General features: G+C 53.8%; 1 protein-coding gene across 3 annotated transcripts in view; it reads right to left on the minus strand.

Moving 5' to 3' along the window:
* Window positions 1-1,119: 1,119 nt before the first annotated feature.
* ZCCHC24 (zinc finger CCHC-type containing 24) overlaps window positions 1,120-21,811 on the minus strand; it is a 63,054-nt gene continuing 42,362 nt past the window's right edge. The window contains exons 3-4 of one of the 3 annotated variants that reach the window (XM_082634704.1): window positions 13,250-13,414; window positions 1,120-5,188 (exon numbers count right to left, since the gene is read on the minus strand). In XM_082634704.1, coding sequence (XP_082490830.1) covers window positions 5,075-5,188; window positions 13,250-13,414 — 279 coding nt within the window. In that variant the 3' untranslated portion in view covers window positions 1,120-5,074. The other 2 variants (XM_082634706.1, XM_082634705.1) reach the window with 2 other exon arrangements.

The raw sequence follows: 21,811 nt of genomic DNA on the forward strand, positions 1-21,811 counted from the left end.
GTATTCTTAGATGGTAGCAATTGGCTGAAGCCGAGGATGGGATGCCCTCCAGTGAGCTGGACGCCCCCTGCCCACGGCCTCCTCACGGCCATCACCATCCACCCCACAGGACCCTGAGGACCATTTCAAAGCCCAGTGTTTCTCAGCCGTGCACATTGGACTGATCAGGGACTTTAAGAACCTGAGGACACCCAGGCCGGTTTCTCAAGCATCTCTGGGATGGACCAAGGCTGCCGTAGGCGATTCTGGTGAGCAGCCAGGTTGAGAACCACAAACGCACTGATCCTGGGCTGCAGGGCTCCGTATGCAGCTGGATCCGTCAGGCCTGCTTCGCCGTGGCTCCAGGCCCTGTGAGCCGTGACTTCCCGTCTACGGCCCCGGTCAAGAGCCCCACCTTGGGCTTCCCTGGTGGCGCAGTGGTTGAGAGTCCGCCTGCCGATGCAGGGGACACGGGTTCGTGCCCCGGTCCGGGAAGATCCCACATGCCGTGGAGCGGCTGGGCCCGTGAGCCATGGCCGCTGAGCCTGCGCGTCCGGAGCCTGTGCTCCGCAACGGGAGAGGCCACGACGGTGAGAGGCCCGCGTACCGCAAAAAAAAAAAAAAAAAAAAGAAGAGCCCCACCTTGAGACAGCCCAGACAGGTCCTTGCTCAGAAGAAGGGCCCTCTGTTCCCTCTCCTGGGGACTTTCCAGGAGGCCCTGGACACTTGAGTTTGCTCACTGTGGGATGCCCAGCGTCTGAGGCCCAAATCAAATCCCTGTCTTGGCGAGAGGGCCAAGTGGGGGCTGGAGCTGAGAGGCCTCGGGCCGCTGTCTCCGAGGAAGATGCACTCCTATATATGGTCACCAGCAGTCCCATCGCGGAGCTAGCTGTGACTTAATGTGTCGACAATCTTGCCCAGTCTGGGGCCCCGCTTGGGGGGGCCTCTCGCCCCGGAGAGAGTGTCCGTTTGGGGACAGGGGGGCTGGGTGGAGGCAGGGCAAGGACAAGACGTTGCAGACGTGGGAGAGCGGAAGGGCAGCCCCAAGCCGCCCCTACCCAGCTCAGCACCCCGGAATCTGTGAAAACGTTCAGCTCCCTACCGATGCTCCATGGAAACAAGGACACCCAGGAGCCTCTCTTGCTTTTAAAAGGTCTTTTAATACAGCATGAAAAGGCTATATTTCTATAGGTAGGCCGTATACAGGTTCTCCAGGAATAAGGCACACGACGGAATGCCATCCCGAGGGCGGCCCTCGGGAGAGGTCGGGAGGCTTCTCCACGCACCCTCCGAGCTGGCCCACGGGTTCTGTTTGTCTTTTTAGCTGGACACACACGTATTAACAGATACAGACACGGACAGGGTCACCACACAGGAGTGGGGGAGGTCGAACGGTGAGGTTGGCAACAGAGAGCGATGAACTCCCCCGAAGGCCGGACGCCTCCCAAACTCCAGGGTTAGTTGTCACACTGGGCTACGATGTAGTGATGCTGGATTAAATATTCATTTAGAGTAGATTCAAGTCCATTAGATGTTGGAGGGCAGGTGTAAGGGCTCTGGGTGACAAATCCAAGTTCAAAGAGCATAGGGCACCGAGGCATGGCTCAGATGGCAAAGCTCCAAAGGGGGCGGCTGGAGAAGTCCGCCTCCTGCTTCCTCTTCCATCCTTGGGCCCTGCTGACTGGGAGCCCTGGACCAGGCCAAGGAGACCATCGTTGGAGCTGGCCGACCATGGTGGGGCTAGTTAGTCACACGCCCTCTCCTCCCCAGGCACACTCCTGCCCCCCACAAGTTTAATAACCATAATAACAAAATAATAATAAGAAGGTGCAAGAGAATGGATTATAATGCTGTGTTATCCTCAGCTGAAGAGGCTCGAAGGGCTCACCATTCCCTTTTTCACTAAGTATCTAATAATAGCTTCCCTTAAAAAAAAGGCAGTACTTTCCCAAATACACATATGTATAAATACAAGACAAGAACATATTAATAATAAGTGTAAGCACTTGAATAATATGCTGGCTACTTAATACTGATATTTTTATCCAGGGAAAACAACAGAGAATAACAATAATATGGCTTAAAGAATTGCAAAGTTTTTTTTCCTCATCAGAATTATGTACCAACTTCATATAATAATCTATGTAGACAATATTTCCTTCTTAATGTAATTCAGTTGCAGACTTTTTACAGACCAAAGCATAGTAAAAAATCAACCCCCCCCCAAAAAAAAACCAACAGGAAAAAGAGAAAAGTTCTCACCATAAATATTTTCTTGCAGCTCAACCAGAAGGTTTGCAAAAAATACTTCCAGAAATCTTCATTTGATATTCTATTGCCCTCCTGAAAGCTCTGAAGTTTTGAAAATGCCTCTCTTTTTGTTTACTTTAATCTCAAAAATCAGGCAATCATATTTTTCTTTTCTTTTTCTTTTTTTAAAAAAAGCCCTCAAATATATACAGACAAAAATCACTGTGAAGATTTTTCGGGGGAAGGTAACAAATTCAGTGTTGTGAGAAAAATTGGAAACCATGCAGAAATTTTAACATCCATGAATTTTCGTTTCAAAATACACACATAGTATTTTTTCTTTAAAAAAAAAAAGGAATTCTGTGTCAAGTATAACTCAAAATAAATACAAATTCACAAGTAGAACTATTGAATACTTCATATGGGGTAAACACCGTTCTCTCCCAACTGGATCGCTAGATCTACTAACTGCAAGCGATTGTCCCTTTGAACGTACTAAAACCACACAATTTCTTGTCTCCTGGGTGCCCAGGCCCTCTGAGCACTTGATTCTCACAGCACCAGCCCGGACAGCAGTGGCTTTCGCTGAGCACACAGAGCTCCCAAATTCAGCCAAACAGTGCAGGAGGGGGCGGTGTGGAAGGGCTGCCTCATAGGGAGGGAGGGCCCAGCCCCTGCGGTGGCCAGCTCTGCACAGATGGCAGGGGCAATGGCTGCCAGCTGGACAAACTCACTGCAAAGGTCACTTGGGGGTGATATTCCTTCTCCGCTTGGCCTGTGGAAGGCCCTGGCCTCCAGGGGTCTGGAGCCTGGGTTCTTTCTAGGGTGTGGGCTTCCCCCACGACTGCAGCCCAGGTACCTGAGGCCAAGGTCCCCCTGTGGAGCCAGGTCCCTGGAAGTGTTGGGACCTGGTCCTTGCAGCAGAGACCAGCACACTGCCCACCACTGCGAATGTTCTCGTTAGCAGGGCACTAGGATGACTGACAGTAACAGCTTCTCCTTGGGGACAGAGAGCCCTGGAACAGGCTGACTCTGGCTCACCTTGACGCCGTGGAGCAGGCAGGGAGCAGCTGGGAGGGATTCCTCAGGGGGCGGTGAGCGTGTTCACAGTCAGGGCAGGCCGGAGGGAGGCCGCTACGGGGCTCAGGCTGGAGTAAATACACCCTTCTTAAATGCTCAGAGGGCATGCCCCCCACCCCGCCCAAATCTACCCTGCAGCCCTCTGGCTGCAAATGCACTAACTCCATCTCTTCGACTCACTCCCTGGACCCCTGATTAACACTTTGCTGTAACTCCTCAGTTGTACAAAGCATTTTCATTTGAAAACAAAAGGCAACTGGACACGGGTTGGGTGTCCTTGAGCCGTGGTAAACACTGAATTTCAGGCCCATTTCGTGGTCTGATTTTTTTTTTCCACAGAGGCATAATGTTAGGGCAAAATCAAGTGACCCAGCTCTGACAGCCGGATCCCCTGGGAGAAAGGAAGGGTGATACGACAATAAAAATAGGACTTCTCACTGGGGAGCGAGCGAAGAGGAAGGCGATCCCCCCGCTAGCCAGGACAACGTCGCCCTGACCAGTGCGAGCGCCAAGAGGCCTCCCCCCGCCTTGGGAGGTAGGAATCATTGTCCCCACTTTGCAAACGAGAGGTTCTGTAGCTTGTCTTGGGGTGGGGGAAACCCTCTCCTTCACGTTTGCAGGGTAGGGGACAAGAGGCAGGGCTGGGCCTGCAGGGGCGACAGGGGAGGACTTCTTAAGTGACCGACTGACGGGTGATACTGGGGGTACGGGACCTGGGGATACTGTCCAAATAAAGCTTTCTGCTCCAGGAGACGGCACACAGCCAGGCTGAATCCCAGAACATCAGAACAGAAACGGGCCTCTCGTCTCTCTGCCGTCGCTCTCTCACTTAACTAGAAGCGAAGCAGAGAGATGAGAATCCTTCCCAGGCTCCACAGTGTGTCGGTGGTGAGGCCAGCATTAACACCGGGGTCTTTGATCTGCCAGGCCTGTGTCCTTCCTGCCAGAGTGGCTTCCCTGCTGGGTCCTGTAGCCTCCATCAGGGGGTGGCCCCCTAGCGTGGGTGGGAGGGGAGGGAGAGGGGAAGGGAATGGGGCTGACAAAATCCAAGCAAGTGGGGGTAGTATGTGCTGGGAGAGGGGGAGGCATTGCCTGATGTGCCCCAGGTCACACCTTGGAACACTGTCCAACATTCAGTGCCTCCCCATGCCTGACCTCTGGGTCTATGGGGGGGGGCAGGGTGTGGCGCCCAGGTGCAATGCCAGTGACGGCAGAGGCGGTCAGGTTTGGGGCTCAAAGTGGCAGGGGGCAGAGATGCCCGCTCCCCAGCAGCTGCGAGAACAGGTGCCAGCTTGCCATGAGTGCTGACTTAGACAGAAAATTAGGGCTTTCTAAGAGTGGCTTTTCACACAGGGCAAACTGGAAGGTTCTGGGTGGGAAAAGGTGGCCTGGCCGGTCTTGGGGAGACAGTCCCCTGCAGGCTCTGGGATTCACAGTAAATTTAGTGCACTCGTGGCCAATATAAGGCTGCTCACCCCAAAGGGAGTCTCAGAGGAGAGCCTGCGGGGACACCAAGGGCTCTGTGTGGTCCTGTGCGCTGACCTCTGCTTGCCCTATTCCCTCCACACAGACCCAGGGCCCCCCGTAGAGAGTCGCAGAGACCTGGCCTTCTGGGGGCGCAGCTACGTCAGTAACACTGTTTGTCAACATACATGAGCCAAGAGCCCACCCCCTAGACCTGTAAGCCTGCGAGGACGCCCCCGCGTGCACACAGGGGACACGCAGGGGGGTGGCGTCTTTCCTGGCTGGCAGGAGGGCGGCCGGGTCATTGCACGCGCCGGCAGTAGTAGCCCAGCACCTTGCACTTCTCACACAGGTGCTGGGGGTGCTCCTTGCTCTGGTCGGACACATCCAGGCCATCGGGCTTCTCCAGGGGTCTCTGTAGAGAGGAAGGAGGAAGCGGGCCCAAGGGTGGGGAGGAGGGGGCGGAAAGAAAGGAATACCAGAGGAGCAGGGAGAGTGAGGCAGATGCGGAGAGAGGCAGAGAGTGCTCGAGACAGACAGACAGACAGACAGGAGGAGGGAGACAGACAGGGAGGGCCCAGAGAGAGAGCGCAGGCGTCTGTAATCAGAGGTTGTTTCCCAAAGCGCCCAGGACCCTTCCTGCTTCTCGCCTGCTGCAGGCAACCCAAGGGTCCTGCGTCCTGCATCCTGGGAGGCATAGGCTGAGGCCTTGGGCTGGGGCCAGCGCTTTGGGAGGAGGTTTTACACACAGAGCACCAGGTCTAGATGCCACTTTGCCCCCCAACTCCACCCCCGCCAGTACTCTCTGAGCAGCCACCACCTGAAGCTCACGAATGCCCGAGACAGAGGCAGCACAGCGGGGCACAGACATTATCCAGATGAAGAAACTGAGGCCCAGCGCAAGGGAGACCCAAGCTGCATCTCCTGATTCCCAGCATCCACTGCTTCTTCCCGGGCCACTTGTCACCACCACACCTGCTCCTGTGGCCTCAAGGCTCAAGGGGAGTTTAACCTGGACGGGGTCACAGTGTTTCAGGCTTCGGGTTAGCGAGCCCTCAGCTCTGTGATGTCAGCAGCCAGTGTTCTGATTCATCCCACATCCCAGGGCCTGGCACAGTGCCTGCCCCATTAGTGGAGTGGCTAGGTGTTTCTGAACAGGGAAACTGAGGTCCAGAGAAGGGAGGTGACTTGCCAGACCTCTGAGGCTACTCACTCACGGTGTGGCCTCAGAGAGCCTCGGTTTCCACATCTGTAAAGTGGGCCATTGTTGCAGCTTGTTTACAGGGTGGAGTCAGATGTCTAGATGCTTGTAGACTGAGTGGCGTTTGGCACGTACAAGCACATTTCTGTTACGCAGGGGGCTTCCCTGCTCCCTCTGTACCTCGCATCCTGGCTCTCAAAAGCGAGCTTGTTTCTCTGGAAAATGTACGGAGGTTATTAGGCACACCTCCCGAGGCAGACGGTTTCTTGGCTGGCAGCCGTAGCCCCAGCCCAGAACCCCTACCTGTAGCAGGGTCCTCTGCATGGACTCGGGGGGACTCAAAGGAAGCTGATCAGGGCCAGCTGGGACCCACTTGCCGAGGACAGGGGGCAGGAACAGCAGGCTGGTGTGGGCCAAGGGAGCCTTAGTGCCAGTGACTAGGACCCAGAATGGTCCTGGAGGGAAGTTGAGCATGAGCGCTACGCCCTGGACAGGCTGCAAACTGCTCAAAAGTAGCGCACCAACTTTTCTGCCTGATTATGCAGTGCCTGGCCTGAAGCTGACACTCAGAGCAGAGAATGGATGAGTCAGAGGGCTCTAGAAAGTGAGTGTATGGACTGTGGGTGGGCAGGTTCTGATCTATGGTCATAAAGCCCATCCCTGTGCTTCCAGGCCTAAAGCCACACTGGGAAGACATGGAAATAGGGCAGGAGCCTTGGCTTCATCTCAGTAAGCTTTCAATGACTGGCTTTCCTGGCCAGGGGAAAGGAGAAAGAGTTTGGCTTCATGTCAGACCTGGGCTTAAACTACCTATGAGCTGTGTGACCTTGGGCAAGCCACCTGACCTCTCTGATCCTCCACTTCATCATCTGTAAAAGGAGATGTCAGTAACACTTTTCTCACGAGACTGTTGTTACAACTCAAGAAAGATCACAAATAGAAAGTGCTTAGCACATAAAAGTTATTAATGCTGTTTATTATTATTACTAATAGGAGGGGAATACCAGCTGGTAGAGGGCCAATGAAAGTTGAAGCCATAATTCCAAGCTGAAAGACCTGGGAAGGTCACATCCCCTGCCCTCCAGACATCTTGATGCACACCTACAGTATCCCAGGGCATGGCTTACACACCCCGGTGCTGGAGAGCTACCTGGCGGTTGAGCTCACCGGCTCAGCCCATTGCCTGCACTGTAAGAAGCACTTCACGATCTTGGGCTAAAGTCTGGGTCCCTGTACGCCCATCCCAGTGATCCCAGCCACACAGGGGCCATGCAGACTCTCTGCTGGCCCCCATAGGTCTGATGTGAGCAGCTCTGAAGTCTTCCCTCCCCCAGACCAAACCCAGCCTGATGTCCAGCTCCCCTCCCGGACTCTTCATGCTGGCCGGAGCCACTCCCTGAACCCGTCTTCCAAGTGGGGCCAGAGAGACCAGAGCAAGCAGGCCTGACACCACCCTTGCTCCCTGTGGTTTACACTTTGCAAAGCACGGCCACATAAATCATACAACCTAACGTCCTGTGAGGGGCATATTAACATCCTCATATATTACAGATGAGGAAACCGAGGCTCCAAGACATTAAAGGCTTTGCCAGAGGCCTGCAGCTTTACCTACCTGCCAAGGGCTGTTGGGAGAGAACTTTCTCCTTTAGAACCTTAGCTTGCCCTTCTGTAACTTGGGTTGGGGGGGTTTAATAACATTTGCTGTACGTGTGATAGGGAGAGAAGTAAATGAGATGACTGTCTTAAGGTAGTTTCTAACCATAAAGAGCTCTGTAAGACTCTGTAATTGCTGTGTGACCTCTTGCAAGTCACTTAACCTCTCTGTGCCTCAATTTTTCTCCTCTACACAATGGGCTAATAAGCGTACCTCCTTGATAGGGTTGTTGTGAAGAGTAAATAAGTTAATATATGCAAAGTTTTTAGAACAGTGCCTGGTACATAAAGAGCAGTGCTGATCAGTATTAATATTATGTATTATTGCTATTATTATCCTGTAGATGGAGCAGGCTGGGAACAGGAGAACCAGCTGAGTCCCTGTGGAAATGCACTTGCAACATCCGGGCCATCCCCGCTCCTTGGCCGTGACCCTGTCAGCGCCCCTTCCCGCCACGGGTCCTGGCTCAGCCCTGCCCAGGCACTGGGTGGAGGAGGTTGGGGAAGCTGTCAAGGCGACTCCCCTCTGCTGCGGAGGGAAAAATAGTCAGCAGCTGGGATTGATCACCCCAGGGCCATCCCCACCCCCCGCAGTGAGGCAAAGCCCATTAGTGTTTTCTTCTCATGGGGGGCAGGGCTGGCAGGGGGGAACCGCAGCTGGAGACTGACGGGAAACAGATGTGGTAGGGGAGGGAGGGGAGGGGAAGTGGAGGGTTCTCAGGAGATGGATACCACACAGGTCAGAGCTCAGGGGGCAGGAGAAATAAAGCAACCCCTCTCCACCATGGGGGGCAGGGAGAGTATGGGGGGACAGAGGTTCTGAGCCCCTCCTCTCAGCTCTTCAAAGGCTCCTGACTGCTGGGGAGCCCGGCAGGGCCACCACCCCCTCTGCCCTCAGCCCAGCTTGCCACTTCCCTGAGGGAGAAGAGCCCCGTGACAGGAGATTGGGGGGTGAGGCAAGGGGAGACCCGGTCCCAGGCCCCCCTGACTGGCTGAGTGACCTTGTTCAAATCCCATCTCCTCTCTGGGCCTCAGTCTCCCCGCTGCACACAGTAGGTGCTCAACAAACAAGGGCTGAATGACGAGGAGAAGGAAAAGCAGAGCCACACGCACTTGGAAGATTCTTCCTCACTGGGCCTGGGAGACTCTAATCCTGAGTATGGAGACGGGGAAGCTGAACTTGGACTGAGCTTCGCAGAATGGAGACGAAGCAGGAGAGGCCACTTCCAGCCTGGGGGATGGGGGTACGGCCCCGGCATCATGGAAGGGGTGCTAGGGCAATACAGGGGTGCGGCCAAGGAGGCTGGAGCCACAGTGGGGAGTTGGGTCCTGGTGGACTTGGGTGCATGGCCTGGGTCCTGCCTCTCTGATTAGGTCACAGAGGTGCGAGAGTCATAAGGACTGAGCCTCCCAGACCCCCAGCACAGCCCCGAGCACCATACGTCTGAGCCCCTGCAGGAACTGGCCCATTCCCAGCTCCCCTCCCCAGCCAGCCACCCTGACCTGCCCTTGCTGTTCCCCCTGCCCCCGCTTCCCCCGGGCCACTCATCTGTCCCCTCCAGGCTCCACGTTGTCCTCCAGCCCCAAACTTGCTCCCTCTTCATGAGTTCCAGCTTCTCTACTGACCTTGGGTAAGTCACTTATGCCCTTTGCCTTAGTTTCCTCCTCTGTAAAATGGGGAGACAATAGAGCTGACCTCATGGGGTGGCTGAGAGGATGAAGGCATAGAATACGCAGAGGAGTGCCTGGCCACCGCACACTGGTGTCACAATTTTCCCAATTCCTGCCAGAGTCTCCAGAGACTGAGACGCACCTACAGCACCCCTCCTCTCTCCTGTACTCGGAGCCCAGCCCAGCGCTTTGCTCCACCCACCCAGTTCAGGGGGCGCGCGCTGGGACACCAACGGAGGCCTGCCTGGCCTCAGGGCCGGGCTCCAGACACAGGTGCAAGTTCAACGTCAAGGCACCACTTCCACGTGGGGGCCCTGGAAAGGCCACGTGGCTTCTCAGGACAGCACGTTCCCTCCCAGTGAACAGGACAGCCGGTCTGAGGGCAGAGCACACATGAAGGGCGTGCAGGGGCTCAGCAAACGGCACCCGGAGGGTGACTACACCTGCGACTCACAACAGGAGTTCTCTGAACGCCAGGTGCTAACCCTGTCTGATGGAATCCTGTCCCTTGGGTTGGAGAGGAAGCTCCTGGAAAGCCAGGCAGTCCCCTGACCTTCGTCTTCCTTCAGAGCCTGCACAGACCTGGCGAGCAGCCGTCAACAAAGTGTGTCCAGTGAGAGAAAGTAGGAACCCCTCTGACAGCATGGGCCACGCACAAGGGCCCCGGGAGAGCAGAGTTCAACGAGGGCGAGTGAGCTGACAGTCAGACATGTGGCGAGGTGCTTCTGAACTGGGGTTCCAGACCTGCTCAGGAATTGCCAGGAAGACTTCAGGATCCAGGATGCCGTGGCTCCTTTACACCGCCCGCCTTCAGCCCCAGCCCCGACGTGCTCCTACAACACTATGTGCATATCACGTGCCCTGTGCCCAGCCACTGGGTCATCAAGCCTGTCTTGGCGCTCTAGGGCCTTGGTGTCTCCCTTGGTGCCATTAGGTTGTGGGCCAGGCCCGCTGCACTAAGGAGCCCCTTGTCCACTGGGCTGCATGGCCAGCTTCCCATCTATTTGCCTGTGTGCCGCAGGGTGGGTGATGGGAACCATGGAAACCCTTGGGGGCGGGACGATGGAGAGTCTGCAAACAGAGGCAAAGGAGGCCTGCACGAGGGTCATAAAATCACAAAATGTTTCAACCACAAGAGTCCTCTTGGACAACTCCCAGATGCTCCTAGTAGGATAAAGACCAAATTCCGTGCCATGGCCTCTGAGCCAGCCCAAGGCAGCCCGGCCCCTCCTTCCGCACTCTGCTTCACCCCTCAGCTCCTCCAGTGCTCAGCTCGGCCCTGTCCTCTCCACTCTGCACATGCTGTTCCCTCACCAGAAGCGCACCCTCCCCTCTCTGCCACTCCCACCCCAGCCCCCTTCCTCTGCTGACCCTCCACTGCCCCTCGGAGTTCAGCCTGACGTCACTGCCTCTGGGGATCCTCCCCCACCCTCCTGCCTCTCTTTCCCTGTGGCCTCCTCTGCCCCCCTGCTCCTGCCATCCCTCTTGGTGACTCAGCTTACACAGGGAAGGCTCGCCCCACCCCCGCTCCCCATACCCCAACTACCTCACCAGAGTGACCGTATCTCCCACCATCCCCTCAGCCACAGCCTGGACTTGGCCTTCAGAAACCTGCTCTCTGTCGGGCTCTCGGCTCCTGCACTCCCCCCAGTCCCGGCCCCGCCTCTCCATCAGGGCCCCTCTGGCTTCCCTTCCCAGCCGTCTAGCTCACAGCCCAGGACCACACTCTTCCAACATCACACCTGACTCTTTGACCTCTTCCCTCTGAAACACTCATCTGGCACACCTCTGTCCCCGAACCCCTGTAACACCATCTCTGGCCCACACCTGTGCAGTGAACAGTACTGGCCAAGTCACAGAACTGGGCTGACGGCTTGGGTGACAGTTATGATCTCGAAGCTCCCCCTGGGCTGGCATGCTGCTTGCCAGTCTGGCTATGTTTCTCTAGTAGGTTCGCTTCCTCCCTTGTCCTTCCCCAAGCCCACCACACCCCTCCTCACTCTGACTTTTAGCTGAAAACCTCATGTCCCATTTCACTGAGAAAACAGAAGCCCTGGAAGTGAGGTTCCCCCTTCTCTGCACCATCAAACCCATGACCCTCCCCAATCATCCCCCACCTCCCTCCCTCCTGGGCTGGTGATAAGGCATCTCCCTCTTGTCCCCTTATCATCAGCCTTTTGTTTTCTTCTGGGTCTTTCTCATTTGCCTATAATGTGCTCCAGCCTCTCCCATCTTCAGAATACCCATCTCAATGCCACCGTCCCTACTCTAGCTACTGTCCCATTTCTCTGCTTCTCTCCACAATCAATGCCCTTTGCAAAAGTGGACAGTGAAGGTATTTCCTCTGCGGCCTGGCCCAGGGAATCTCCGCCACCACGAACACTGCCCTGGCCAACAGATCCGCTGTGAATTAATATCTCCCCTCCGCCTCATGTCCGACCTAAATGGCATCGGCTTCAGTGGCTCTCAGAGCTTGGTGGCAGCTCAAAAAGTCCTCCAGGTAAAAGTGATGCCCCCAAAGTTTCGGGATCACCTCCTATTACCAAACCTCAAGGGCCCTTCTCCATGGTCATTACACCTGACATCTCAGCACCAGCCACCACCTGTGCCACGCTCCCACCTCCAGGACTCCACGCTCCTTGGTCCTCCTCCTCTCTGGATGCTTCTCCTCCATCTGACCTCTGAACGCTGGGATTCCACAACACATGGTCTGGGGAATCCCTTCGCTACTTTGCCCACATTCCGCAGGAAATCTCATCATTCCCTAAATACCTTTAGGCCAATGGTACCCAATTACCGGTGAACCACCTTGACTTCTCATACGAGCTTCAGAATAACAAACCCAACTGCCCTCTTGACATCTTGACCTGGATTTCCAGGAACATCTCAAATGTAGCATGTATTAGAGATCTCTTGCCTTTATCTAGAACACCTATGTCCCATCCCAACTGCCCCCAGCCCAGGCTGCCCACTTTGGTAACGACCACCTCCATCCACTCAGGAGCTCAAGCCAGCGTGTGATTGTTCTCCTGGATTCCTGGCCCCCCATCACCTTTCACATCCCATCCCGTGATGCTCTGTGTTGGACCCAGATCCAGAGCCACCACCTTAGTTCAGACCTCCTTCGGTTCACCCGGGACTATGGCCATGGCTTTCCTGTTGGTCTCCCCAGTCTCCCAGCCCCTCTAGGCCAGTCTCTACACACAACCAAAGCAATCATCTCAAAATGAAGCTGAAAGCCCTGTTGCTGGGGGCTTCCTTGTAGGGCCCCCCAAATTCCTCTGGTGACTGCTCCATTTAGCTCTCCCATATCTCCCACTCCACTCTCCTGTTCCTTCACTGAGCTTTCAGCCTTGAGCATCTCCAGTCCAACAGCCTCAGGGCATTAGCACTTGCTGTACCCTCTTCCTAGGATGGCCATCCTCTCTCTTGTGACAGGTCTAGCTTCCTCCCCTGCTTCAGGCCCCAGAGTAAATGCCGCCTCCTCTCTGCAGCCTGCAGTAAGTGAGTGCTGCCTGGGACGAGCTGCCTCAACCCCCTCCCAGCAGGGCAGGCCGGCCCTTGGCCACCAGCCCCGTTGCACAGTATCTGGCACCCAGTAGCCACCTTGTAAACATGCGCCAACTGGGCGAAGAACCAACAAAATGCACTTTTCTACAGCATCCCGCTGCCTGTGCATCCCTCTTTGTGTCACGGTTGCAGTTCGTTACTTTCAAATTTCACTGGGGTCTGTGGTCTCAGGTTCTTCATACAGTTGCCCCTTTATCTTCCTTCCCTTCCTGGAGAAACAGGCCCTCTCCTCCCCACTTCCTATGAGACAAGGAAAGAAAGGGCTAACTTGGATAGATCTGGTCTCATCCCCATCTTATGAAGGAGCAAACTGAGGCTCAGTAAGGGAAAAGGCCACCCTCCCCTGCTGCTCCCCGTTCCCCCACCCCTTGCCCGGCTCACCTGCTTGTGTGGGTACACGTTGATGTGGCACTTGATGCACTCCTGCCCCATATTGGCCCAGGAGTTCCCGCTCATCCATTTTCTCTTGCACTTGGGACACTTGTACTCGCCGAAGCAGCGCTTTTTGCCCTGGTACGGGGTCAGACCCTCACCTTTGGGGCGTGCCTAGAGGACAGGAAGCAAACACAGGGATTTGGGTCCAACAGGCCAAAATGATGCCCCACAGGGGTCCTCATGGTTTCCCTCTTCAGCCTTCATGCCCTGTGTCCCCATGTGCCGGACACCTTTTGTCCCCAGTCCAGAGAACACCAGAGTCACCCTCAGAGCACACATGAGAATCCCAAGGCTGGGAGACTCATATGGGGACAGAGAACAGAGGAGGTGGTGAGTGGTGCACATCTCTTTTAGATTTAAGGGAGCAAAGTCCTCGATGGTGGCTAGGAACTACTCCTTTAACTCTGCTGTCATGAAGGGGGCAGCTGGTGGTCACATGACCTCACACAGGTGCTCTCTGGCCCTGGGTGGTGTGGTTTAAATGGCTACTGAAGAGACAATGCAGGCAGAATACAACCTTGTAGGCAGCAAAAGTGTGTCTCCTCTCACCCCTGCTCCCAGCCACCTGCTGCCTTACCTGGCGGCTATCTGAATTTCCTTTAGACCACCCCAAAGATGGGCTCTCCATTTACAAACATATACACCATATACATACGTATGTGCATCCTTTCTTTTCCCTCACTCATATGGAGACAGATTATATACTTGGTTCTACATCTTCCATTTTCACTTAATAATATATCTCAGACATATATATAATATTTTCCACCAGATCAGTATAAACAGAGCTGCTGTATTGTGTTTGAGGGTTGCACAGTATTCAAATCTATGCAAGGTTCATAGTTCTTTCCCATCACTACTGCAAATGTCTAGATTGTTTCCACTCTTCTATTACGAGCAATGCTACTATGAAGAACTGCATATATGTGTGTATGTACAAATATAATTTTGCACATGTGGCAGTACATTTGTTGAATAAATTCCTAGAAGTGAAATTGCTGGGTCGATGGGTATGTACAATTTTCATTTTTAAAGATGACAATTGCCACTACCCGCCTCCACCCCTCCAGCTGCAGGTGTACCAACTTAATGTCCCATCTCCTCCCTAACAGAGTTTTCATGATTGCCAACCTAAGAGGTAGAAAATCTTCTCAGAGTAGCTTTGACTTGTACGACAGGTATTATGAACAAGAGAGAATTTTTGCATTTAAGAACCACTTGTGTTTCCTTTGTGAACTGTTAGTTCATATACTTTGTGATTTTTTTTCTGCTGGGATTTGGTATTTTTCTTGTTGATCTGTAACTGCACTTTATATATTAAAGAAACTAGCTCTCTCCTATATGGTTTTTTTTTTTAAAGCAGCTTTATTGAGATATGGTTCACATACCCAACATTTCACCTATTTAAGGTGTACAGTTCAATGGGTTTTGGTATATTCACAGAGTTATACAACCATCACTACAGTCTAATTTTAGAACATTTTTCATTACTCCCCCAAAGAAACTCTGTATTCATTAACAGTCACTCACCATCCAACCCCCCCACTTCCTCACCATACCCAGCCCCAGGCAACCACTAATTTACTTTCCCTTTCTATAGATTTCCCTATTCTTTTTTTTTTTTTTTTTTTTGTTTTTGCGGTATGCGGGCCTCTCACTGTTGTGGCCTCCCCCGTTGCGGAGCACAGGCTCCGGATGCGCAGGCCCAGCGGCCATGGCTCACGGGCCCAGCCGCTCCGCGGCATATGGGATCCTCCCAGACCGGGGTACGAACCCGTATCCCCTGCATCGGCAGGCGGACTCTCAACCACTGCGCCACCAGGGAGGCCCCTAGATTTCCCTATTCTTGACATCTCATACAATAATTGCCCTTTTGTGTCTGGCTTCTTTCACTCACTGTAGTGTTTTTAATGTTCCTCCGCATTGCAGCATGTATCAGTATGTCATTCCTTTTTGGTGCCGAATAATATCCCATTATATGGTCATGCCATATTTTATTTACTCATTCATCAGAGGAAAGACACTGGGTTGTTTCTAATTTTTGGCTATTATGAATAATGCTGCTATGAACATTCATGTACAAGCTGCCTAGTGTTTTAGAAAGTTGAATTTGTTGCCCCATTATTTGAAAGTGCGAGATTTCACATAGAAATATGACCACATTGGTCCAGAATTCTTGCTGGTGATTATCAGCTGAGGTTAAGGAGTGGTCGCCCCATCAGACCGACTGCAATGCATTCTCTGTGTCACCTCTGTTCCAACCAATTGCGCCCTGCATTATGTCACCTACTTAGCACTCACAGGATCTGAGTTTGAGGCCGGCTTAAACGCAGGCACTACACTGTGACTATCAGTCATTCCTAGCCTGGCATCCTCAGCATTGCCTGGGAGCTCATTAGAAATACAGAATCTCAGGCCCCATCTTAGATCCACTGAATCAGAATCTACATTTTCACAGGAGCCTCAGAGAATTCATACGCTATTAAGTTTAAGAAGTACTGGGCTATGAGATGGTCTGTTTCCATAGTAATGTTTCCCTGGGTATTTGCCTGTTTCTGAAGTAGTGCATAAAGGTTAAGAACACCAGACTCTGGATCCAAATCCTAGCTCTGTGATCCTGGGCGAGTCACTTCACAAGACTAATGATAGGAACTACCATGAAAGACTGTTCTGAGGATTAAGTGAGGTAGAACACTTAGAACAATGCCTGGCAAATCAAACAGGAGTATTAGTTATTATTATTTAATAATGTAGAACAACAGTGGTATATAAAATAATAATTTCTTCCTTCAGTAATCATGTCTTTTTTGCCCAGCCGCCATTACCACCACTTGGTGACAGCCTACTAGAATTACAGACAAAACCCTAAAAATGGACGTACATGGTGGTTTCTAAGTCTAAACTTAGAAAGTGACAACAATGCCGCCCTGGTCTTTTGGGCCCACTGCCTAACGTCTTCTGGATCCTTATTGGCCTTCCTGGCAGCCATGATATCCTAGGGAGAAGACTGAGCTCCAAGGCAGGGCTGGCTCTCGGCACTGGTCAGGTCCATGAGAGAGGCTAGTTATGCCAAGGGGAGCACTCGGCGTGCAGCCAGGGCCCAGGGTCCAGTCAATTTGCAGTAGACAGGCCACCTATGACTCTGAAGGCACTTCAAGTTGTGTTGGTCTCAAGATAGGGGATGTGCAGTGACCCAACCACTTCTGGTGGCACGTTCTTCTACCTGGTGCCTGGTACCCACAACGTACACAGCCTCCATTTTGCAGTAATCCTGAAATAAAGTACTAGATGAACTCAGTTTCCTGGTCCCTGCTCTTAAAGGCACTTACATTTTAAAGGGGGACAAGGGATAGGCATGTGGTGCCTCACTAATGGTAGGATTTGAGACTTCTTTGTTGAAGTGGGAAATGTGGGGGCCATCACCAGCCAGACCCACTCTGGGATCTGGTTCTGCAGGCCTCTTGGTTCAGAGACTGATGGGACCTGGCACCTGGCCTCACACAGCTGGGGCCAAGGGCAGGGGTCAAGGCATCTTGGGACACTCAGCAGAGTGAAGGGTGAGGATTGGGGCAAGACTGACATTTCAGTTCCCAAAAAGTCTCTGCTTCAGAAATGAACAGGAAGGAAAGGTACACAAATAAAGAAGACACAGCATGTGCACCAAAGGGAGAAGCAGGAAGATGAGAGAAGAGCAAGGGGGTGAGTCGGAAAGCATCACCACACTATGTAATTAGAAAACTGGCCATTCTGGAGCCCTCCATCAAGGACTGGGAGCTTCTGGGCAGGGACAGGGGCTCCAGGCTCCTGCAGTATCAAACACCTTCAGCACACCATTCCCACACTGCTGTCAGGCCAGGCGCTGGGAGGGCCCAGCTCTGACACCCCACCACATGAGACGTGGCTCAGATCTTAGACTTCAGGGCCAGATGCCAGTGATGGCATTCTGTCTCTGCCTGTGACTATCTGGGGGACCTTCAGCAAGCTATGCAACCTCTTTGTGACTTGGTTTCCACAGGAACCCAGGATGATGATAATGGGCCAGCTTTCCCAGTGCTGTTGGAGGGATTTGATGCATTCACGCAGATGAAGGTCTTAGGTGGACACTGGTGGACATTGCAAGTGCTCAGTGACCATTAGTGATTTCAGTAGCATTCGCTTCTGGGGCTTGTGCAGGGAGAGGGAGCAGATGTGTTCCAGGTGATACAGAGGCTGGGGCTGAGACCAATGGGCATAAACTGTAAGGGGAAAGTCCCAAAGATGGGAGGGAAGCCTGAGTAGAGGGTGGGCTTGCCACCCCTGTGTTGCCGGGGGCGTGGGGGGTGGCAAGCAAACTAAGAACAACATTAGGTGTCTTCACCTTCTGGAATCCTCAGGGGGAGCCAAGAAAGGTAGAGGAAGGCTGTGGAAGCTCTGTGGATGCTGCTGTCAGAGGACAAAGGGAAGAGTGAAGAGAACAGACTTTTACGAAGGACCACCTGTGCACTAGGCTTTGTGCTACAGCTCCATGGCCTGTCAGTCTCCCATTCAACTCTCCCCATAACCCTGTGGGGCAGGGAGTATCATCACCCACTTAACAGATGGTGAAACTGAGGCACGGGGAAGGGGAGGCACTTGCCAAAGAGTTTCTAGTATGTGAGGGGCAGAGGCCAGGCCCAGCAGGCTTTTCCACAAGGCTACACCCTTTCTGTCTGTCACCCCCAAGTGTGTCTCCACCATGAAGCTGAGGCCTGTGCTCAGAAGAAATCCCCCAGGCCCCAGGGCCTCCAGCTCAGCCTAGCCCAGTGGCTTTGCCCTCTTACAGGTCTCTGCCCCTGTGGGGCAGGGGCAGAGAGGCAGTGGATGGAGGGAAGGCAGGCCAGCAGGCAGCTCTGGGCAGCGAGCAGCAGCTTCCCAGAAGGGCTCAGTCCCATCATTGTTACGCTTACAGACAAGGGCAGGGCCAAAGGGAGTAGGAATTTTTGACAGAAAGAAGGCTTCTTTGCCCCCCCCACTTTCCCCCTGCCTCTCCTCCCAGAAAGGCATGGCCTCTTCTCATAAACGTCAGCATGAAGTGGAGAGTGACTACCAATGGCCCTGCAGGGACCACTGCCCATCCCGGCTGGGAAGCAGGCCAGGCCTGACCAGGCTCTCCTGACCCGGGTCCCTGCCACACACCCCTCTGGGAAATCATACCTGCCAGGAGCTCAGGCAAAGCTCAGTGGGGCTCAGAAACCAGCCCTCTTAGTACAGACAGGCCCTAAGGGGACCAAAGAGGCCAGGGAGCTTGCTCAAGGACACATAGCAAATCAGGGACTGAGCTGAGACGAGGGATCAGGTCCTCTGACCTCCAGATCAGGCTAGAATCACCATGGAGGGGAGCCTGGGAAGTGAGAGATGGTGGCTGGCATGGTGGTGGGAAGGAGGACTTGTGCCGGGGAGTAACCAGGGCAAAGCTGGGCGGGGAGTGCAAGGAGACATCCGGGCAAAGCCAGCAGCTTGGGGAGAGATGTAGAGGATGCTGACACTACCTGGGCACTTTTTCAGGATGGCTCAGTGTTTTCTTCCCAAAGGCTCATGAGATTTCTTGTGGCTGGACGCTAGGTAGTGAGCTCCCTTTCACTAGGGGTATGCAAGCAGAGACTGGGTGAACAACTATCAGGGACATTGCCAAGGGGACTTTTGCCCTGGTCAGCTAATTGGACCAGGTAACTCTGAGGGCACTTCAGCTCTGTAATCCTCCCAACTCTTGTTGCTGCTAAAGGCCAACCAGGCAGGTGTGGAGAGGGAACACTCTCAGACACTGCTGGGGGTGGGCTTGAACAAGTACATCTCCTACTGCATTTCTATAGTGCAACTTGGTGGTAAGGTTTCAAAATTTAGAAGTTCCATTCCTTCCCTCTCAGCAAATCTATATCTGGGCGACCATCCTAAGGAAACAAAAGATCAGAGGTGCAGACCACAAGGATGTTCAAGGATATCCATCACAGCGTTGTTTATGACAGCGACAGGCTGGAAAAAAACTAATGCCTTGGTTCCCTAAATGACGTTACACCCATTGGACAAATGACAACAAAGCCATTAAAATATTTATGAGGTTTTTTAAAAAGGGTTTGGGAAAACATTTTAAAAAGAAAGCAGGATAAGCGATTGAATATAGACTGCTCCCAGAGTAAAACTGTAAAAAGGAAAAATGTGCAAGGAACGGGCCGGCAGGAGATCAGTCAGAAGTGTTCAGAGGTTGCCTCCAGGAGACAGGATGTTCTGCTCTAATTAATGAATTGTCTTGAATGAGTAGGTATGACTTTGATGGAGAAAATTTATGATGGTCCATCAGCCGACTCCCTGGCCTGCAGGTCCCTCCTGCCCACAAGGGGGAGCCCTGTGCTTTTCCAAGGTGGTGGGAACCAGACAGAGATGGCAGCTCTGTCCATACTTGTCCCCTGGGGCCTGGGTGCCAGGCAGTGGCCAACCTCTGGCTGCTGGTTCTGTTGGACCACGTTCATGTCCGTAGAGCTGCCCTCCCCGCCACCCCCCGCCCCCCGCCATGGAGTGGACTTCCCACCCCCTGGATCCCATTTGCTCCCTCAATTTTGAGGACAGCTGGAAGTATCCACACCTATCACATGACATAAGAGTCTGGCTGGTCACTGTGCCCATCCATTTCCCTGCCGTTGCTTCCTGAAGTCCCACCAGGAGTGAGTCAGGCTTCAGAGTGAAGTTTGTTTTCCTCTTGGCCCCTTTAAGACTGTCTTTTTTTTTTTTATTTTATTTGGTTGCGTTGGGTCTTCGTTGCTGCCCGTGGGCTTTCTCTAGTTGCATCGAGTGGGGGCTACTCTTCATTGCGGTGTGCAGGCTTCTCATTGCAGTGGCTTCTCTTGTTGCGGAGCTTGGGCTTTAGGTGTGTGGGCTTCAGTAGTTGTGGCACATGGGCTCAGTAGTTGTGGCTTGTGGGCTCTAGAGCACAGGCTCAGTAGTTGTGGCGTACGGACTTAGTTGCTCCACGGCATGGGGGATTCGGATCTTCCTGGTCCAGGGATTGAACCCTTGTCCCCTGCACCGGCAGGCAGATTCTTAACCACGGCACCACCAGGGAAGTCCCTAGACTGAGTCTTTTTTGCAGGGAGATGACATTGTCATCTTTGGTAGCTTGAAGGAGAGCATCCCAGGGACCCTGGCCCAGGAGGGGGCAGTGAGGTGGGGTGCTGAGGACCTGAGGCCATGCCCTGTGCATCATGACTCCACACTGGCTTCTGTCCCAGGACGCACGGCCTCCGCTCTCTGGATCACGGTTTCGGCTATGGGCCCCAGCTGCAGGCCTCAGCCCCAGCCCTGGCCACACCACCTCTGCCTGCCTGTGCCCGGCCAAGCTCTGGGACACAGTAATAGCCATACTCATTGGGTGTCTTGTCAGAGCCAGACCCCCTTTGTACAATCACCTTATGAGTCAAGTATGCTTAGTCTCAGGTTTCAGATGAGAACACCGAGGCATGAAGAGGTTAAGTAACTCACCCAAGGCTATACTACCAGCAGGTGGTAGAGTCTGGACTCGAACCCAGGCCGCTGACTCAAGCCCATCCTCTCAGTTGCCCCGCAGTGTGCGAAGGTGATGCTAAGATGAGGAACCCCCCCAGCCAGGATGGTGAGAAACAGGAAAGTGTTGCTACTGTCATAGGCCCTGGCATGCTGGGTGGCCCTGGGGGCATCCCTTCCCCTCTCTGGGCCTCAGCTTCCCCATCTCTTGAATGAATGTGGCACTGACAACTGGGCAGGCTCACTTTCCTCCCTGAGGCCCATAGGACAGCCTGGCAGCCGCCCTCCCGCTCCCGCTCTCTGCCAGGGAACACTAGGCTGACCCCACAGTGCGTCCTGCTGAGAGGCACCAGCCGAGCCAAGAGAAGCAAGGGAGGAAACAAGGAACAGATGGGCTCCTTGCTGGATCCCCTTGCCCCCTGTCTGCATGCTCTCCTGTGGCCAGGTGGCTGAGGTGATCCTGGCCTAGAGTCGAGAGGGAAAGAGCCCCGGGTTTGAGATGCCCTTTCCATAGATGAAGACACAGAGAATGAAGGGCCCAGGACTCTTTGTGCATCCTTGCTGGCCCTTCCTGGAAGGCCCAAGAGGGTTCTGGGGACCCTTTCTAAGGGCTGGGGGCTCTCCCTGGAGGAGGCAGTGCCCCCCTCCCAGAGCCTCTTCTCTTGAGCCCTCCTTCCTCAGGCCCACAGGTACTCCCTTGCCCTCTGTGCTGTCTCTCCCCTCAAGCCTGGACCCATGGGGAGTAAACAGGGGCTGCGGTCAGAGGCCGGGGCTCAGGCAGGGCCCCACAGCCGTGGAGCCAAGACTTGAACGCGGTCCGCTGACACCACAGCAACACCTCCCACCTCATGCACAACCGCTCCTGAAATGGTTGTGGGAAAATGAGAGAACAAGCCTGCTCCTAGGACCACAACTCCACCTCTGAGCTCCGACCCTTGGCTACCACTGCAATTATTCATTCATTCAACTAACATTTATTGAGCACCCGCTCTGCACCGG

This window comes from Mesoplodon mirus (assembly GCF_964341445.2).
Source record: "Mesoplodon mirus genome assembly, chromosome: 2".
Lineage (NCBI taxonomy): Eukaryota > Metazoa > Chordata > Mammalia > Artiodactyla > Ziphiidae > Mesoplodon > Mesoplodon mirus.